Source organism: Sphaeramia orbicularis, chromosome 9 (genome assembly GCF_902148855.1).
Source record: "Sphaeramia orbicularis chromosome 9, fSphaOr1.1, whole genome shotgun sequence".
In the NCBI taxonomy this organism is placed as follows: Eukaryota; Metazoa; Chordata; class Actinopteri; order Kurtiformes; family Apogonidae; genus Sphaeramia; species Sphaeramia orbicularis.
In genome coordinates, this window is record NC_043965.1 from 19,179,718 (window position 1) to 19,198,117 (window position 18,400).

At 37.0% G+C, this 18,400-nt stretch overlaps 1 protein-coding gene across 1 annotated transcript in view; it reads right to left on the reverse strand.

Annotated features, from left to right (window-relative positions):
• Positions 1–18,400, reverse strand: part of loxhd1b (lipoxygenase homology PLAT domains 1b) — a 32,395-nt gene that overhangs the window by 8,553 nt on the left and 5,442 nt on the right. The window contains exons 7-27 of the mRNA XM_030143362.1: positions 18,046–18,169; positions 17,520–17,629; positions 16,647–16,787; positions 16,425–16,560; positions 15,045–15,205; positions 14,855–14,941; positions 14,382–14,517; positions 14,141–14,295; positions 12,908–13,068; positions 12,722–12,798; positions 12,436–12,632; positions 9,749–9,941; positions 8,789–8,949; positions 8,512–8,656; positions 8,338–8,460; positions 5,308–5,459; positions 3,417–3,550; positions 3,156–3,274; positions 2,311–2,415; positions 2,096–2,224; positions 1,836–2,000 (exon numbers count right to left, since the gene is read on the reverse strand). Of these exons, the coding sequence (XP_029999222.1) occupies positions 1,836–2,000; positions 2,096–2,224; positions 2,311–2,415; positions 3,156–3,274; positions 3,417–3,550; positions 5,308–5,459; positions 8,338–8,460; positions 8,512–8,656; positions 8,789–8,949; positions 9,749–9,941; positions 12,436–12,632; positions 12,722–12,798; positions 12,908–13,068; positions 14,141–14,295; positions 14,382–14,517; positions 14,855–14,941; positions 15,045–15,205; positions 16,425–16,560; positions 16,647–16,787; positions 17,520–17,629; positions 18,046–18,169 (2,911 nt within the window). The remainder of the gene's footprint in view (positions 1–1,835; positions 2,001–2,095; positions 2,225–2,310; positions 2,416–3,155; positions 3,275–3,416; positions 3,551–5,307; positions 5,460–8,337; positions 8,461–8,511; positions 8,657–8,788; positions 8,950–9,748; positions 9,942–12,435; positions 12,633–12,721; positions 12,799–12,907; positions 13,069–14,140; positions 14,296–14,381; positions 14,518–14,854; positions 14,942–15,044; positions 15,206–16,424; positions 16,561–16,646; positions 16,788–17,519; positions 17,630–18,045; positions 18,170–18,400) is intronic.

Sequence of the window (18,400 nt, forward strand, 5' to 3'; positions counted from 1 at the left end):
TGTGACATCTGGAACAGGTTAATGATGTGCTTACTGTTTATCCTTAACCCTAAAAGACCTACAACTATTTTTGTGGCAACTTCCAAATTAATTTTTCTCTGTATTTATCCTTTCCTAAGTCATTTATCACCATTTATTTCAATATTATTCTCTGGATGTTGCATTTTGCATATTTTAGTTCCTGATCATGTTTAATGTTTTAAAACCTCAGAGTAAATTCAATGTTTATTATGTCAAAACAGAGAAAACTGAAGCAAAAGTGACTTTTCAGCAAAATACATTATTAAATGACGATAAAAAACAAGTATCTACGACCACTGTCATTTGTCAGACTACATGTGTTTTATTGGTGATATTTTAGATCAGTAGATGCTTTAAGTCACTGGTGTTGGTTAGGTCTTTAACCGTTTAAGTGTCTGTATCTCATTTAAAGGGGTCATATTTTGCTAAACCCACTTTTATTAGTCTTTGGTACATTTATTTGTGTATTTGGGCCTTAACAGTTCATAAAGTTTGAGTTTGAACCCTCCAGGTGCTGCAAAGCTATCTTTATATTCATTTTGGCAAAAACTGAGTGGATTTCAACAACCCGTTTTAATTCCTGCTTAATTGGTTACATTTTATAAGTAGCTACATTAGGACATTTGCAAAAATAAGGTCAGGACTTCTGATAAACATTTCTGAGAGCACACCATAACTGTTTGTCAGCAGTAGCGGTTGTAGCCCATACTGAAAACATGTCCAAACTTCAATTACTTAAAATGTTCAGTTGTTGGTTGAACAGGACAGAGCAGCACAGTCAACAACCTGGAGGGGGTGGGGTCATGTGCATTTAAAGGGCCAGCGCTCAAAACAACCTTTCTCATGTCATTACTTAAAAATAGGGTTGAAGATGGGCTCATGGAGTTTAATTAATGAAGAATTCAGACCGAGGGATAGCATTAACAGTTTATGTAGACCAAAGGGAAAAGTTTTAAAATGCATGATTTGAAGTAATCCGATGAAAATCATCCAATGACATAAGGACAAGAAAATACAATTAAATATGACTGGCTACAAAATGCAGCAATTAGCAGCCGAGGTGATTATTTAACTCCAATGATTGAACAGCGTCATGTCACCTGTTCTGCAAATGTTTTAGGAAACCACAAATATGTTTATTTATCTGGGGCCCTATGACGAGGAGGAGAACATATTCACACAAGAATTAAGTAAATAGACATAAAAACAGTTAAATACAACTTAAAAGCTTCCATGAACTACAGGACAATGGATGAGTGCTATATCATAATAACTTAACAATTTTTTTTAATCCAGAGACATTTTTGCTAATATTAACATGGTTAAAATGCTCATCCACTCCATGTAATTTCAAGCGTGGCAGCACAACTGCGCCCCCTATGGTCATGCGGCCACTGGTGCGAGCCCTAGAACTAGTTTGATATTTAATTTGAGGAAATGACTTTACTTTTAAATTTAATTTTACAGTGCATATTCTTGGGTTTTGAAATCGTTCTGTGGAAATAAAACCTGAATGGATTCAGTAGTGTCCATGTTAATAACCAAAGTGTATTAGACTGTTTCAGAATTTGAATGGCATAAATATAGTGTTGACTCTAAAAGGCAGACTGCCTACCAACATTAAAACACTTATTTCAAGCTGCCTAAAAGAGTAAATGCTCCGGTGAGGGCCCTTTTTTATATAAGTACGTTTAAAGTACATTCTACAGTTAAAGCTTTTTGCCTTGTAAAATTTTGCATTAAGTGATTTTCACCCAAGATGCCGTGCTAATTTTACTAATGGATGTAAGCGCTTGTTCTGCTCACTCACTCACATGGCATGAAGAATTCAGTCTGTAACTCTGCAGGGTAAAGATCTCTCACTATGGCACCATCGTCCTCTCCTCTGTCAAGCCAGCGGCCACATGGGAATCTCATTCTCTGACCTTGTGAGGGAGCGTCAACCTCGACCCAATCCAAGAACCAACCAGGTGAACCTCCTAAAGAATGAGAAAAGAGTCACACAGTTTTATGCCCATAACTGCTTATGACAACAACAGCTGCTGCTTGTGTTTGATCAACAGTCTTTTCCCACCTGAGTTGTCGTGACCAATTCGAAGCTTCTCCAGATCGCCTAAATCCACTGCCTCCACAGTAAACTCGTTGATCATCCCCTTCTCAAACTTATTCTTATAATTCTTACACGCCTTAAGGTTGACAATCCCTGTGGATAGTGTGAAAATGTAAAATTCAGACTGGTATCTTTTTGCCAGCTCATACAACATGAGGACGTCTGGTACTCTGTTTTACCTGTGTCATCATTTTCGCCAAAAAGGATAGCGAACACGTTGGCATCAGTGCCAGCGTATTCCTTCTCTCCAGTTTTCAGTTTCAGAGTGTACGTAGTAGACATGGCTGCAAGATCATTTAAAATGTCAGTCTGGTAATTCTTTTTAACTTCAGGGTAAGTCCATCTCAGATCACACAAAAAAATTGTATATTTAAACCTCACCCCCTCCAATTTTAATGACATTTGGTAGATAGGCACTTCATATCCACAAAAGCCAAAATTTAAAATTTGAACTTTATCGGAACAACGGATTTTGAGATACTGCAATTTCATTTTTTCACTTTTTCACGAAAAAGGCAGTGGCAGCCAAATTTCAAATTGCTGTAATTCAGCAACCACTGGTCTGATTTTAAAAAGCAAGGTATTTCTGTAAAGGGGAAACCACAAGGAATCTAAATCGTTCACATTCGTTTGTGCATTTGCATACTTTTGAATTGGACAACCTTTTGATTTATATTTTAACCTTGAAATTGACACTGTGGGACATGCCCGACCTCTTTGACACCATATGTAAAATGTCACCCTATGTGTCAACTACAGCATATAAAAAAATTGAAGGAGGTGGAGTTTAACTCATTGGGTGAACTGAGATGGACTGACCCTTCACACTAACATATTGATGTCTCCCTCCCTCTCGTCTACACCTGCATATCTCACCAGCGTTCTGATTCATTCTTGAACAGAGCTGCCTCTTATCTTAGCCTTTTACTAAAACATCTGGAATTTCCCCTTGTGGGACAAATAAAGGCATATCTTATCTCTTATCTTAAATGTGCATTACATTTTTGCTCGAGTCCCAGAGTACCAGTCCCCTCGTCATCATCATCCTTCAAAATGAAGGCCTCATCCACAGGTACCAGCTCTCTCGCTATCTGCCCGTCATCCTCATCCACTGCCAGCCAGCGGTTACAAGGAAAATAATACCTAAAGCCCAAGGAAGTGAGTCTGATCATTACTGATGGCACAAAAATCGGTTTGATAATTACTAAAAGCAGTTACATTTGTCTGCAGACTGAGTTACATTTAGTCAGAGCAAACTCTACTAGCGTTACACTGTTTCACCCACGTTGTATCATCCTTTTCATCTATTATCTCTACACGATCCAGGTACCAAGCAGAATGAGCCCCTGAGTTGTCATGCCGGATACGTAGCTTCTTTAGAGGACCAAGGGAAACAGCTGTCACCATGAAAACATCCACCTGTAAAACACAACAGCCTGAGACACACTCCTGTACAGACAACAACTCTTTCAGAAACATTTTTCTCTGACATGCAATTAATGTCCTGAGCCTTTTCCCAGACAGGGAATAAACACAGTTTCCTTAGTAGATGGAGTTTGTTAAGTTATAGTGACAATTTATGTATTTCCATTATAACTGAACAGACTTCATCAGAGGGTTTGTGCGCTCAGCTCAAAACTGAATTCAGATAAACAGAATTAATTTAACCTTTAGGGACCCCTAAGGCCATTGTTGTATATTTTTGGCATTTTTCTTTTTTGATTTGGTAATCATTATAGTTGTGTTACACCTTATGGCATGAATTTCAGCAACAATGCTTCTTTTTAGACATTTTTTTAATCTAATGTTAGTTACTCTTACATTTCTGTTATATGCTACTGATACTTTTTGCACCCTCTGGGAACCCCTGAGCCAAAATTACACCCAAAAAACTGTTATAAAATTATTATATGTTAAAAAAAAAAAAAAATTCAATTCTTTTTTGCATAAATCTCTTAAACCACTTAAGCTCTGCTCAAAACTAGCAAATGTTCAGTCATTTTCAGGATTTGAATCATTTAATGCCAATTTGAATACAGAACGCCACTTCTTTTATTAAAAAACAACACAAAATATGAGGTATTTTCTATATAATACATGGTGAAGGGATGTGGCTTTTCAGTTAAGTGTAATGCATACATAATCAATAACACTGATTTCATTGCATAAGCATTTTTTGTGCAGTCCAGGACCCTTACCACAAAAAACACCATCTCGACTTACATTGCAACCACATTTTTTGATCTCACATAATGCAATGACATCAATGCTGCTACTTTTTGGGATATCCAAGACTTTAATCCCGCTATTCATTTTATAAAAAATATCACATTATTTGTGTTTTTTTTCATAAATAATAACTGTGACATCATGTATTCATTTAAAGGGTTGAAATTCTGAAAATGATTGAACACTTGGTTGTTTAGAGCAGAGCTGAAGCAGAAAAACTGACAGAAAAGAGAAAAAAATTGATGTATTATAATCTTATATCAGTTCTTGTGCATGTACATTTTTGGCTCATGAGTCCCCAGAGGGTACTAAATTAAAGTGATGCACAAGGGTTAATTTGATGTCAGTAAATAGAGAGGAAATAAACCTGACCATCTGTGGACATCAGTTCTGTGTTCCTACAGAGCCAGGTGTAATGTAGAGATGAATAATTCACAGGTATGAATTAAGTAATGAGTAAAAGTAGGACAGGTTCAATGACACAGAGGACTCCTCATTGCTCCTCTCAGTCACAGCTGGCTCGCCTGCAGGAGAGCTTGTAATCCTACCAGAATACACTCCCACACACACCTTGGCGCTGCGCTCATGTTGCGAGGAAATACTTGAGTCTTTGACTAACTGCAGTTTACTTTCAACGATATTCTTCCAAGAAATAGGGAACAACTGTAAAAGGTTAAACAAAACCTTGAACCCATGTATTATTTTTAGACGAATAAAGCTCAGTTTTCTCCAGCACCATTAGGAGCTGGATTTGAAATTAAGAAAAAGATCATTTAAGATACCTTTGAAATACATTAATCCATATTATGTGTAGTTTTTGTCTTTATTTAAAATGGACTTTTCTAAACAGCTCTTCTTGTTTTGTTTTGTTTTGCATTTTTTTCTCTTGTTTTCAGCTCATTTATGAGTAGTGGTAATCTCACTGTTTAGCCTGTCACCCTTTGTACCTGTCCTCGTTCAAATTTGTTGAGGTTGCCCGACTTCTTGAGGAAGCGCTCTCCAGTGTCTCCGTTTTCTCCATAAATATTGATGAAGACCCTGGAGTCGGTCCCAGCGCCCATCATGACACCAGTGAAGACACTCACTTCATAGGTGTTGACTGTCAAACAACAATACAAGGGATGAATAACTAACACCGCTTCACCTTCTCCTATAAATCGGTCAGGAAGCTGTGTCAGATTAAACCATGCATGTCCGCTACATCAAACACTACGTAAAGGACACCTGTATAAATAAACTCCAGAAAGGTTTCGAAATATATGTAGAAAAAAGAAGAAATTTTATCTATGTAAATCTATGGAAGGCGTTCATCCATTATGAATAGAAGTTATGTGTATGGGTCAATGTTTATTTTATCTAAATATCTGGAGCTAAAAAAATCCAAATAAACATTTGTCCTTCTTTAGTATTAACACTAATAATAAAGTTCATATTTAATCCAGTGATGTTACTCTAATCTCATATTTGAGGGGTCTAGTTTTCATACAAAACACACTGAAACTCTTTCCAATACAAAAACTTGATACAGTATGAAATACATCTGTTTATGGTATTATGGTAGTGTTTTTCAACCTTGAGGTCGGGAACCATGTGGGGTCACCTGGAATTCAAATGGGGTCGCCTAAAATTTCTAATAATTGATAAAAATAAAAATAAAAACTGACAATCACAAAATCACGATCACAAAAGACATGACAAACTCTGAAGCTGAAACTGAAGCACTGTGGTACTGTTTATCTTTCAAATGTTCATTGTGGTCGGTTTCAGATGCTGCAGCTCTTTCATAATTCATAGTTTGAGTTATTGTTTGTTCAGTATTAATTGTCAGCCTTGTAAATCCAAGCTGGACTGACTGTACATATCCTGACCAAGGAAAATAAAATTCTCACTTTGTGCAGTAATCTACACCTGGCTTTTCTGCCTCCGTCCATAATAATATACATTATATAGACTAAATGTCGTCTAACATTATTGTTTTTTTGGAACATAGTATAGAAAACATGTCAACATGATCAAAAACAAATTAATTTTAGCAAAAACATGTCTCTGTTTTGAATGTCTGAGGTCGCCAGAAATTTGTGATGTTAAAATGAGGTCATGAGCCAAAAAAGGTTGGGAACCACTGGATTATGCAAATAATGAGATACATATAAAACTGGCCTGTTCATTTAAAATTAAACCAAATGAGTCATAAGGATTTGTATTGGAAGTAATTATTTGTGCAATGTTTAGTTTAAAAGGTTCCGAAAAGGAGTCAAAAAGGAATGAAAATGAACAAGAAAATATGGTGTATGCGCCAGGAAAACAAATAACGGATATGTCATTTGTAACTAAAGGATTAGGGAATTTTTTTGCCTTTACATCAACTGGCAGGAGCTATGTGGGATGGATGGGGGATTCACAAAAACTAAGACTTTGCTGCCAGCGATGAGAGTTTGGATTCCATGTTTAGGATTAAGATAAAAGAGCGCTTCATAAATAAATAGAGTAAAAAGGAAATAAAGAAATCCAATATTTTCAAGGTAAGTGTCAATTAAGTCCATCAAGTTTCATGCTGATAACGAATTTAAAATATTTTTTTTTTTTTTACTACAAAAAAGCCCATTTTGACACGCAAGAGGAGGATTAATCTGAAGATTGATTGATTAGTTTTGTATAAAATGTGTCATATCATTAAAGAACTGTCAGTCATTTATCAAAGCCAAACATAAGTCTCCACAAATGCCCTGTTTGGTCCACAACACAAAGATACTCAGTTCACTGTGGCAGAGGAAGAAAGAAACTAGAAAATATTCACATTTAAGGAGCTGGAACCACTAGAATGACTGAAAATAATGAACCAGTTGTCAAAAACAGTTGTTAATTACCCTATTTTCCGGACTATAAGCCGCTACTTTTCTCTCACACTTTGAACCCTGCGGCTTATACAACGATGCGGCTCATATTTAGATTTTTACGGGCTAACAGCCTCCAAGGGGCGCTCTAGCAGGAAACGCAAAAGCGAGACAGACAGGTGGAAGAGGTGATGTGAAGAGGAGAAGTTTTAAGTTTAACTTTTAACAATCATTTTGTGTGTCATGCACAAACCCTCATCATGGAAAACACACGAAGAAATGCATATGATGCAGCTTTTAAGTTAAAAGCAATCGATGTGTCTGTCCAAGAAGGAAACAGAGCTGCTGCACGGAAGTGCCATTGAGAGCGACAACAGAAGAGAGACTGAGAAGGCATGTGACGAAGCCTTTCTGAGGCTGTTCAACTCTGACACTGAAGAAGACAACTTCAGTGGTTTCATTGCACAGGAGGAAGAGGAAGATGAAGATGACAATCAATTACTTTTCTGGGTTTTTTAACCAGCCGTGTTACTGCCGTTTTACAAGCACTGTTTGGAAAAAACCAGTTAAGGTATGTAAATAAATATTTAAATAATCTTTTTGTTACCATCTTTCTGTGTAAATATCTCATGTTACAATGTGGACACCTGCAGCTTATAGTCAGGTGTGGCCTGGTCTATATATATATATATATATATATATATATATATATATATATACACACACAAATATATTTTTCTTTTAAAATTTGGTGGGTGCGGCTTATATTCAGGTGCGGCTTATATTCAGGTGCGCTCTGTAGTCCGGAAAATACGGTAAATTAAAACTGCAGGAGCCAAAATCAGGGGGGAAAATGCTAGATTCTGAAATTACACTGTCCTTCTGTAGCTGCCCCATGTCGGCCCAAACCCAAGGACTAAATATAAACATAGACAGATGAGCTGATGTCATTTCAAAACTATGAAAAAATGAGGCCACTTTTTCCACGTTTCCACAGCAGAGCATGTTCTTTAAGGTAAATTTGCTCAGTATGTACAGTATTTCTATTAATTCATCTGAACCTGAAATGCCTATTATAGTGGCCTTCAAAAAGAATATCCCTATTCAACATGAATTCCAACTTTAGCTCAAACACATCTGTACCTTCCAGGTCCTCTGAGTCCTCAGGCAGCAGCTCCACCACCAGTTCACCATCCTCCTCCCCTGATGCCAGCCACCGTGAACAGGGGAAATGATAAGTCAGCACCACCTCCTGCATCTCCTCTCCTTCGTCGTCCTCATCATCATCATCTTTTTTCTTTTTCTTTTTTTTTTTCTTGTCCTCCTTTTTCTTCTCTTTGGGCGCCATGGCCATGATCAGACGTTTGACATCCACAGTCTCCAGAAACCAGCCAGCTCCGATACCAGAGCCGTCGTGACCGATACGGATCTTGTAGATCTTGCCCACATCTTTGCTCTCAATCTAGACAGCAGAGAGGACAGGTAAGGAAGGATGTGCTTTCTAGCAATGCTAAGGCTCAAAAATCAAAGTATTCAAATCAACTACTTTGCTGCTCCTTTTAACCAAACAAAACTATGAAAAGTGATTTAATACCTTATATATTTCTGTGGTGTTACGTTCATAATTGTTGGATCTGCTTTCGAGGATCATAATCTCTGTCTTCCCTTTGTCTCCATACATCTGGATGAACACTCTGGCATTAGTGCCAGCAAACGTCACATCTCCAGTCACTACAGTTACTTCATAATTAATCACTGGAAAAGACAAGTTAAAGACAAACCAGTTGTTTTGGACAACATTAGAGCTCATACCACTTAGGGTACACATGTACAGTATGTTTGTGTATACACATATGAGCTCATGAGCACGTACATCACAAAACTAAGTGCAAGATCAAAACTACAAATTTATTTTAGCTTTTCATTATTTAACTAGGAAGGTCCCATTGAAATAGTTTTATATACAAAACAGTTTGGCATGGAAGACACACTGAATACATAAAAGCTACCGGTGATGAAACAATTCTTTAACTGAAAAGTTTTTAATTTGAGTTTTTCAAAACTAAATAAAAACTACAATGAATGATACAACATGAACTAAAACAAAACCCAACTGCACTGTTTATGTTTATGCCTTCATTTTGCATTGTAATTGTGCCTATTAGATAATATGGCTTTGTTGAAATAATTTAAAACTTTAATGCACACAGCATGTATTTAATGAATGCCTTTCTATAATAAACTCATATTTTTTTGTAGCTCATATTTGATATAATGCATTATTTTAACATTGTCTAGCCTCTATAAATCAGTTTTTTCTAATATCTGAGAAAAAAAATGATGAAAACTCTGATGTCCATGCATTAGAAATGACTTACAAAGACACAAGAGTAAATTATTTATACAGACCTATGATGAAACCCCTCTTTGACATGATGTTACTCGTTTAAACTCTGATTACTTCTGACTTTAAAAGCTATTTGGAATTGTAAAAATTCATAACCATGCTGCTGTATGTATGATGACGGTATGAAAGTGTGTATGTTTTGCTTACATTGCTCCATCTCCAAGATCTCACTGGGGTAAAGCTCCACCTCTGTTTTTCCATCTGCTTCATCCTTGCAAAGCCAGCGGTGACTGGGGAACATGTAATGGCTTCCATGGGCTGGCACCATAATCTGAACACTGTCCAGAAACCACCCGGCACGCATGCCCTCGTTGGTGTGGCCAATCATCAGACGGTTGATCTGAAATAAAAAGCCAAAGTAACACCAATTTGTAAAAAGCAAAAGAAAAGAACAGCAAAAAGGAAAAAAAAGCACACTAGACCAGAATGCACCTTCATCCTTTTACACCTGTGGATACATGAGTATGTGTGTGTTAACTGCATGCAAAACAGAATTGCTATGCAATGCACACATAAAGCTTCACATTATAGTTTGTTTATGCAAGCAGTGATTAGTATGGTTGCAAAAGACAATATATGAAGAATAAGGGGGAAAAAAGTAACACAGGTTTTACTGACAATTAAGCTGATCCTGATGGAGGGAGGTAAATACACTTAGGGCCGGATTCACAGAACACACTGCACTCAGTAAGTGAGCAGTGTTTATGCACCTATTCAGACAATCATTTCCAATGTTTCATGTGTTTCTCTGCATTTCAGCACACTGATCCACAATGAAAATAACAAAAACCTGCTGACTGCATGTTTTTAATGAGCAGACACACACACACAGAGTTTCTAAAGAATTTCACATCTTTAACAAATCTGATGAAATTTCTTTCAAAATAAGCTCCTGCTATTAATGTAATTCTGACAGGTCTGAGACATGTTTGATCAATGACTGACACTAAAAATGTCTGGGATTTTGCAGAAAATTAGCAATGATGTTTAGTGTCACAGCTGAATGTATGTCAGAGCGCCACAGATGTCCAAAAGAAACTGTGGTCATTTACACACAGGTCTAACTTTACTGACACCAAATCAGTCAGGGTGTGAGGGTCATTAATGTGTGTTCTGTCGCTGTTAAATTCTGGGACTGTGTGATAATAAGGATTCAAAGATATGTAATAAACAGGGTTACTACAGGTTTCTACCAGTTAAATTGAAGACTTTTTAAGACTACTTAGAAATGAATTTAGTGTCCATTTCACAGCCTATTTCACAACCATACAGTCTGCTTTCTCTGGCGACGTGTGAATGACCAACAGTTACATGTGTGTTGGGCTGCATGTTCTGTGATCATTTCTAATAATTGGTTCCTAATTTCAATATAAATCGTCAGGTTGGAACGGGTGGAACTAGAGCGACCAGGTGTCCCGCTTTGTGCGGGATTGCATACTGTTATGACCATTTTTTCCACGTCCCGCAAATTGAGACGATGTCCCGCATTTGACTGGTTCTGGCTCTCCAAAGTGCAGGCCAGTCGCCTTTCTCCAAAAACAGCTTTCATTTTATAGTGGAGACAGCGCTATCACAATTGGCTGTGTCTGCTGTCAATCAACCAACATACACGTGGGGTCAGGAGTCCATCAACCAGTCACTGGCGTCCTCCTGAGCTCCGCCCACTGACACACAAAAAACAAAGGCAAAAGCCTCAGACACCAGCATGCAATTATTCGCAGAAATCATGGAAACTACAGAAAAGAATGGGAAAATGTTTATACTTGGGTGAAAGCAGTTGGGGATTATTCACAGAGGGTGCTCTGCAAACTATGTCAAACTTATTTCTCCATTGCACATGGAGGTGAGTATGACTTGAAGCGATGCACTGTATGTATGTGATGTTTGGGTAGATTTGATCCCTATTCCCTTTTAACCATTTTTAAGTTTGGAGTTTGAACTGAGAGACTTAAGGTGACAAATATGCTTTTGTTAAGTATGTGGATATTTATTTTTTGACAAAATTCCACAGGATATTTACTTTATCTTATTCTTTTTTTATTACTGTGTTAGAATGCAGAATGTTTGACTGTTCTGTGCACGGATGCAAAAAGGTTTTTGGTCCAAGTAATTTCACGTTGGCTGGAAGTGGATACAGCTGTTAAAATGTTGTCAGTTATGCCTTTTTGTTTTATTGAACAAATATTAGTTTGAGGGTTCAGAACATGTACTCAAATAAAAAATAGAAAAAAATGTTGTTGAATCCTGTGCAAAAAAAGCAAAAAATAAATGCCCATTGCAAAAATATGCATACTGTGTGCAACCAAATCAAATTGTTGTTCTTCATATTTATAAGCTCGACAATAAGATGCACATTGTTTAAAAATGTAGACTTTGTTCCAGCATTATGGTTACGTGTCCCACATTGTCCCACACAAACACACTCCTTGTCACACATGTGGCTCGTAAGCATCTGGTCACCCTAGGTGGAACTGAGTAGACTAACGTTACTTTCTTTGCAGCTTAGACATTTCCCAGACACATTTAAACACAATACAGCCAACAAGGTTAGAGCAACATAACTTAAGACCTACCATATTAAGTTTAATACCTTTTAAAGACTTTTTAAGGTATTAAATGCAGATTCAAAAATTCAAGACTTAAGACTTTTTAAGACCCCGCGGGAATCCTGAATAAAGTATTTTCATCCAACAGGCTTTTTATACTTTCAGAATAAAATAACAATATCGTTCAAAAGAGAAGTAATGTCTAAGTGACCTAAAACCATGAAATCCTTCTGTGGCCCTTTCTGGTGTGTTTTAATGGGTCAACACATTAGGTGTCTACTGTGTCACCTGTCCAATATCAAGGGTTTCCACAGTGAAGATGTCAACACGACCCGTCTCAAAGTAGTTCCCCAGGTTGTTGTCAGAGACCACCAGCATCATCTTACTGGTGTCCCCTTTCTCCCCGTAAAGCTTGACAAACACGTTGGAGTCTGAACTGCCTCCAGGGATGTTACCAGTCTTTACTGCAATGTGATAGTTGAAATCTGACAAACACACAGGCACGCACATAAGCGTCAACATAATGTAAACACTGAAATGTGAAAGAATAAAACTAGAAACATTAACAGCTTACTGTAGAGACGCTGCCCATCTGATAAAGGCACCAACTCTCGAACAATCTGTCCATCATCTTCATTACGGTCAAACCATCTGTAACAAAATGTAAACACTGATACATTATGTATAATTTACCTAGAAATGTGGGTGTGAGCATTTCAGAACACAGTTGCCTTGGCGTTTTTACACAAACACAACCCACCTGTTGCATGGGAACTCTACAGCGTGGGCCTCCGCCTGGCCCTCTTCACGCACCATGACTTTATCAAGAAACCAGCCGCAGCCTCCACCTTTGCCATCGTGTCCAATCCTCAATCTGCGGATCTTCCCGATGGATACAGCTTCAATAATAAACTCATCCAACTAAGAGAAAGGAAAACAATAAACAACATATTATTATAATGCCTATTCAGAGGAGTCTGAGGTTAAAGATCACAAAGTCATATCTATCTGTCTGTCTGTCTATCTGTCTGTCTTTCTTTCTTTCCTTCTCTTTCTTTCTTTCTTTTTCTTTCCTTCTGTCTCTTTCTTTTTCTTTCTTTCTTTCTTTCTGTCTGTCTGTCTGTCTGTCTGTCTATCTATCTATCTATCTATCTATCTATCTATGATCACACTGGAATGATCCAATCACATTTGGTGACAATAGAATGACTGATATTACAAAATGTCATTTCAGACATGTTTTCTATATTTACTTATTTGATTCATATATTCTACTACTTTTGCGGAGCTAAGACTTTGATAAACCTGCTTCAAGCGCCAAAACACTTTGTCCACATGAGCGAAAGTGTGTTTTCACAAGAGATTTGAACATTTTCACAAATTTGACTTCAAAGTTTCAATATTTCGGCTGAATTATCTCTTTCTATAGTCCTCTAGGACAGAAATAGACCTCAGTATACATAAAGATCAGAATTTCCGGAACATTATGATATAGAACACTTGGGTATTGTGTCATTTGCAAGTACCTAAAAAAAGGTCAAATTAAGAAAGTATGTGAAAATGTGAGAGTTATTGATGGCTTATTTAACTGAGCAGACACAGAAGTGATCCTGCTTTATGCATCTGTGCTGCTATTACACATGACATTCAAAAATATATGATACTGCTTGACAGATTACTGATTAAAAGATGGTTTGATTATGGTTTTGGCAGGGTAATTTCATCTGTGATTTATGTCTGATTGCAGATTACATCCATAATGAAACAGTTAGTGCCAACAGCAGGCTACAGGTGCAGCTAAATCAGTTAATTCAGTGACACTGATTGGTGATTAGATTCACTGTGGAAGACGTTTTAGGCTTACTGACAAAAATTGCATGAAAATTGGTGTTTAACAGAAAGAAGCAAGAAAAAAAATATTTGGAAGAAACTGAATGAAAGAAATCAGAAAGAATTAAATTTGCTTTGACACTACTCCATTTGCTGTACCCACATTTCCTTTCTCAAACTTGTTGACATTGTTTTTGCAGTTCATCAGCTGTCGATCTCCTGTGTCCCCTTGGTCTCCAATCAGGCTAAGAAACACAGATGCATCTGTTCCACTGCCGCCGATGGTCCCCGTGCAAACAGTCACCCTGTACTTTACCACTGAAAACAGATTAAACCTCATACGGCTTTGTGCACAAGGCAAGGAGAAATCGATTTTGTATTTTTATACATAAATTCAAACATACAGGCCAGCGGCTCGTCAATTTCATCTCCAGTGGCAGGTAACTCCCTCACAACCTCGTTATCGTCCTCAGTAATGTCCAGCCAACGCTCACAGGGGAATGTATACTTTTCCTTAGTTAATGTCTTCATTATAGTTGCCTGTTTACAGAAGAGAAATGTGATGTTTGATTATAGAGGTAAAACAGTGTCTGGATAATCATTTCATCCAGGTCTTGAAACACTGACTAAAACAAATTTGAAAGAATGTTTAAAAACATTCATTAATATAATCATCATCTGCCCTCTAGGTAAAGGAAATGTGAAAATCTTGTTAACACTTGTTACAGTACTGTATTGTATTGTACATTGCCATATAAATAAATAAGTAGTAAAAATGTGCATCATATGATTAATAATCATATTTGTAGTCATATAAACATTGCATTACATAAAACAATGATAATCACAATACAGGAAATCAGATATTGGATTTCACCTTACTGAGATGCCATCCTGCAAAAGGATTTCTCTTCTCATGCCAGACACGGAGTTTGGTCAGTTTTCCCAAATCAGGTAGTTCGATCTGTAAGATCACATTAAGACCAGAGGAAACACCTCCAATACACATCAGATCAGATCTGAATGTGGATATAGATTAGTATCATTCAAAAATATGGGATACTTACCATAAACTTGTCTACCTGTCCTTGCTCAAAATTGTCAGTTTTGTTGTCCAGTCTGATCTCGTCTGATTTGCCTTTGTCTCCATAAATTTGGACGAAGACGTCGGCGTCGGTTCCTGCATTGGGCAGGTCTGATGTCCAGATCCACAAGGACCATGGGTGCTCTATAAGGAGACAAATGAAATACAAAGGATGAAACACAGATTCTACGTGATGGCAAACCAGAGGAAGTACATGACTGCTCTCTATTGTAAGTATTCATTTTTACTGGACAATTGTGGAAATTCACATGGCTTTTAAACTTAAAATATACTTATTACTGCCAATTATAATTGTGCATAGTAGACATTATTGCCTTCTAAGGTGATCTCTAGTATTAATGGCCTTGGCTAAGAAATTAAAATCACACTTGTAGACCTGGGTTTTTCTTATTTACTGCTAATTGGAAAAATTCTCATTTGTGATGATTTTACTTAAATCTGTTGGTCACAGGAAAAAAAACAGTGTTTAAAGGTAAAGGCATAATGTCAAACAAAAGTGTGTAAATTTAAAGCTGCTTTTTTGTATTGAATGCACATAAATAATGTGATTTTCACATTTAAATATTAATTATTTCAAGCTTCAGTCTTAAGAAGAAAAAATGTGATAACTGTGATTAATTACAGCAAATTGTGCAATTAATTAGTCAAAATTTTTATCAACATTTAATCAATGTTGATAAAAATTGACATAAAAATGACACTGACATAAAAATGACAACAAGCTTTTTTTTTTGCTAAGACTGAAGTTAAATCTTTGGCCAGACATGAAATAAAAATAAAAAGGTCTCAGAAATAATGAAGTCAACATCAATGATCCTCCTTGATGTAGAAACAATTATCTGGGTATTTCAGTTTGTAGAATGCAGCCAGTTCTTCCAAATACTTCTGAATAGAAACAATTTTTGCTCATGTTCTTGAAATAATCAAAATTTTCCTGATACATCCACAGTGTACCCTGCCTTTGCCCAAAGGTAGTCGCAATAGGCTCTGTTGTCCCTGCTATCCCCATGACGATTAAGTGGTTCAGAAAATGGACAGATAGAATACAGACTTTCTTTGTTTGTGTAGAAGACGCCACATGCACTGACACCAGATGTTTCATATGTTCTTAAAGGTGCAGTTTTAATCTTTAATGCTGAGTTTTGCTTGACATTTATACCTCGCTTCCCACTTTTCAAATTTAATCTCAACAATTTTACTTCGTTTTCATATACTAACAAAAACTTCCTCCATTTTTTTTCTTCACAGATGCCTGAATATTGCAGCTATACACCACATGTCGTACACATGTAATTGACTTTTCATTGCTGCAGCTAATTACAGCTCCTGACATTCATCTTACTCTTTTGTCTCTTCTGTCTGAGTGACACCATCTCATAGAGCTCTCTCTCTATCAGACCGTCTCCTTCCTTCTCATCCAGCCATTTACTACAAGGGAAGGTCTGCTCAATCCCTGTGAACGGGCAGTACACCACCACCTGCAAGCAAACAGGATAGGCAGCGTTCATGTGGATCAAATTCTCACTGATGAAAACACAGTGTGGTCATTATGGAGTGAGTGTACCTTTTCACAGAACCACCCAGAGCTGACTCCTCCATTGTCGTGTCCAATAGTAACTCTACTGAGGGGGCTGAGGAGTGCAGCGATCTCAACATTGAAAATGTCTGTCAAGCCTCGCTCAAACTTTCCACCCTCCAGAAATACCTGAATTAAATATCCAGAAAAAGTCTGGTTGATCGTTCTGATAATGTACTGATTAACCCATAAAGACCCAAACAACAAGTGGCGACTAAAACCATCTACTGATCTAAAATATTTAATAACTTCTGAAGCACCAATCCTATCAATACATGTAAATAATTGATGTAAAATGCAGTTTGTCATCTTTTCATGGACATCCAGAGGCTCTGTAGTGAACATGGAAACACTGTCATCTTCTACAACATTGATTAACAAGTAAAATCCATGGAGTCTGACAAAAGACAGTGGATGGAGACACTTGTTCTTATGTTCAGTTATTGATATTTTTGCTGAAAAGTCACTTTTTCTTCAGTTTTCTCTGTTTGTGATATAACCCTCAACTTTAATCTAAGCTTCTATGAACATCTACCTGATCAGTAAATTAAATATAGGAAAATGAATAGTTTAAAAAAAAAAAAAAAAAAAACAACACAAAATACAGAGGATAATATTATAATAATTAGTAATAAATCATTTAAGAAAGGTAAAATTGAGAGAAAAAAATTTTGGGGAACTGCCACAAATGTAACACTTAGTCTTTATGGGTTAAACCTGCAAAAATGCATCTGAATAAAGTTATTTGCATTGTTTGTGATTCTTTCATATGACATATGAAAGCCAAAAACTCAAACCTATCATAGTGGCATGATTTATGCTTTGTAAAAGTCTAAAAACGTTGATGTTTCTTCTCGTTACCTTGCCGCTGTTCTTCATGCCTTTGGAGCCATGCATCACAATGTGGATTTTGGAGTTGGTCCCAGCACCTCGGATGTTCCCTGTCACAATCTGGACATTGTACACAATACCTGGTGGGTACAGTTACATGTCAGACTATCAGAAGCTCCGCCAGCAGGTCACTACAGTTCACAGCACCCAGAGTCCCAGAGGAGATGAGCAGGAACCGGATCACAACATTGATACACTGATCCAAGATTTAATGATCACACAGAGGGACAACATTTTGGAGTAAATAAAGAGGCAATAAACAAAGTAAACATCTGGGCCCTAATAAAATATTGCCCTTATTTGCTTTTGCTCCTTTATGCAGACCAGGCTGCAAAAAAATGTCTTCAACTTCAGACAAATCATTTTCAATTATTACACAGAAAACAGAAAATTTCAGTTATGTTTTGCAATGAAACAACTTAACATTCCTGTGTACAGTTAATAAAACACCTCTATTTTTCTTGGGTCTTCAACAAGTGTCTGAATTCTTCCTCACCTGTAGGTTGACTCCCTCCCACCAAAATATCCCTTTGGATCTTTCCATCATCCTCATCAATGGCAAACCAACGATTGATGGGGAATTCATAGACCATTTTGTTGCCCAGATCATCCACAATCACCTGAGTAAAGAAGAGCATGAATAAAACTTAAAACAAAGGCAAAATTAATTTTAGTACTACTTCAGATAGAGTTCACTGACTGATCAGACTTGCAAAGATTTATCTAAGTCACTAAAGTTGTGATTTTTTATTTAGCATTGGATTAACCCATAAAGAGCCACTGCGACTTTTGTGGCAGTTTCCTAAGGAAAATGTCTCTCTATTTAACCTTTCTTAAATGATTTATCACCA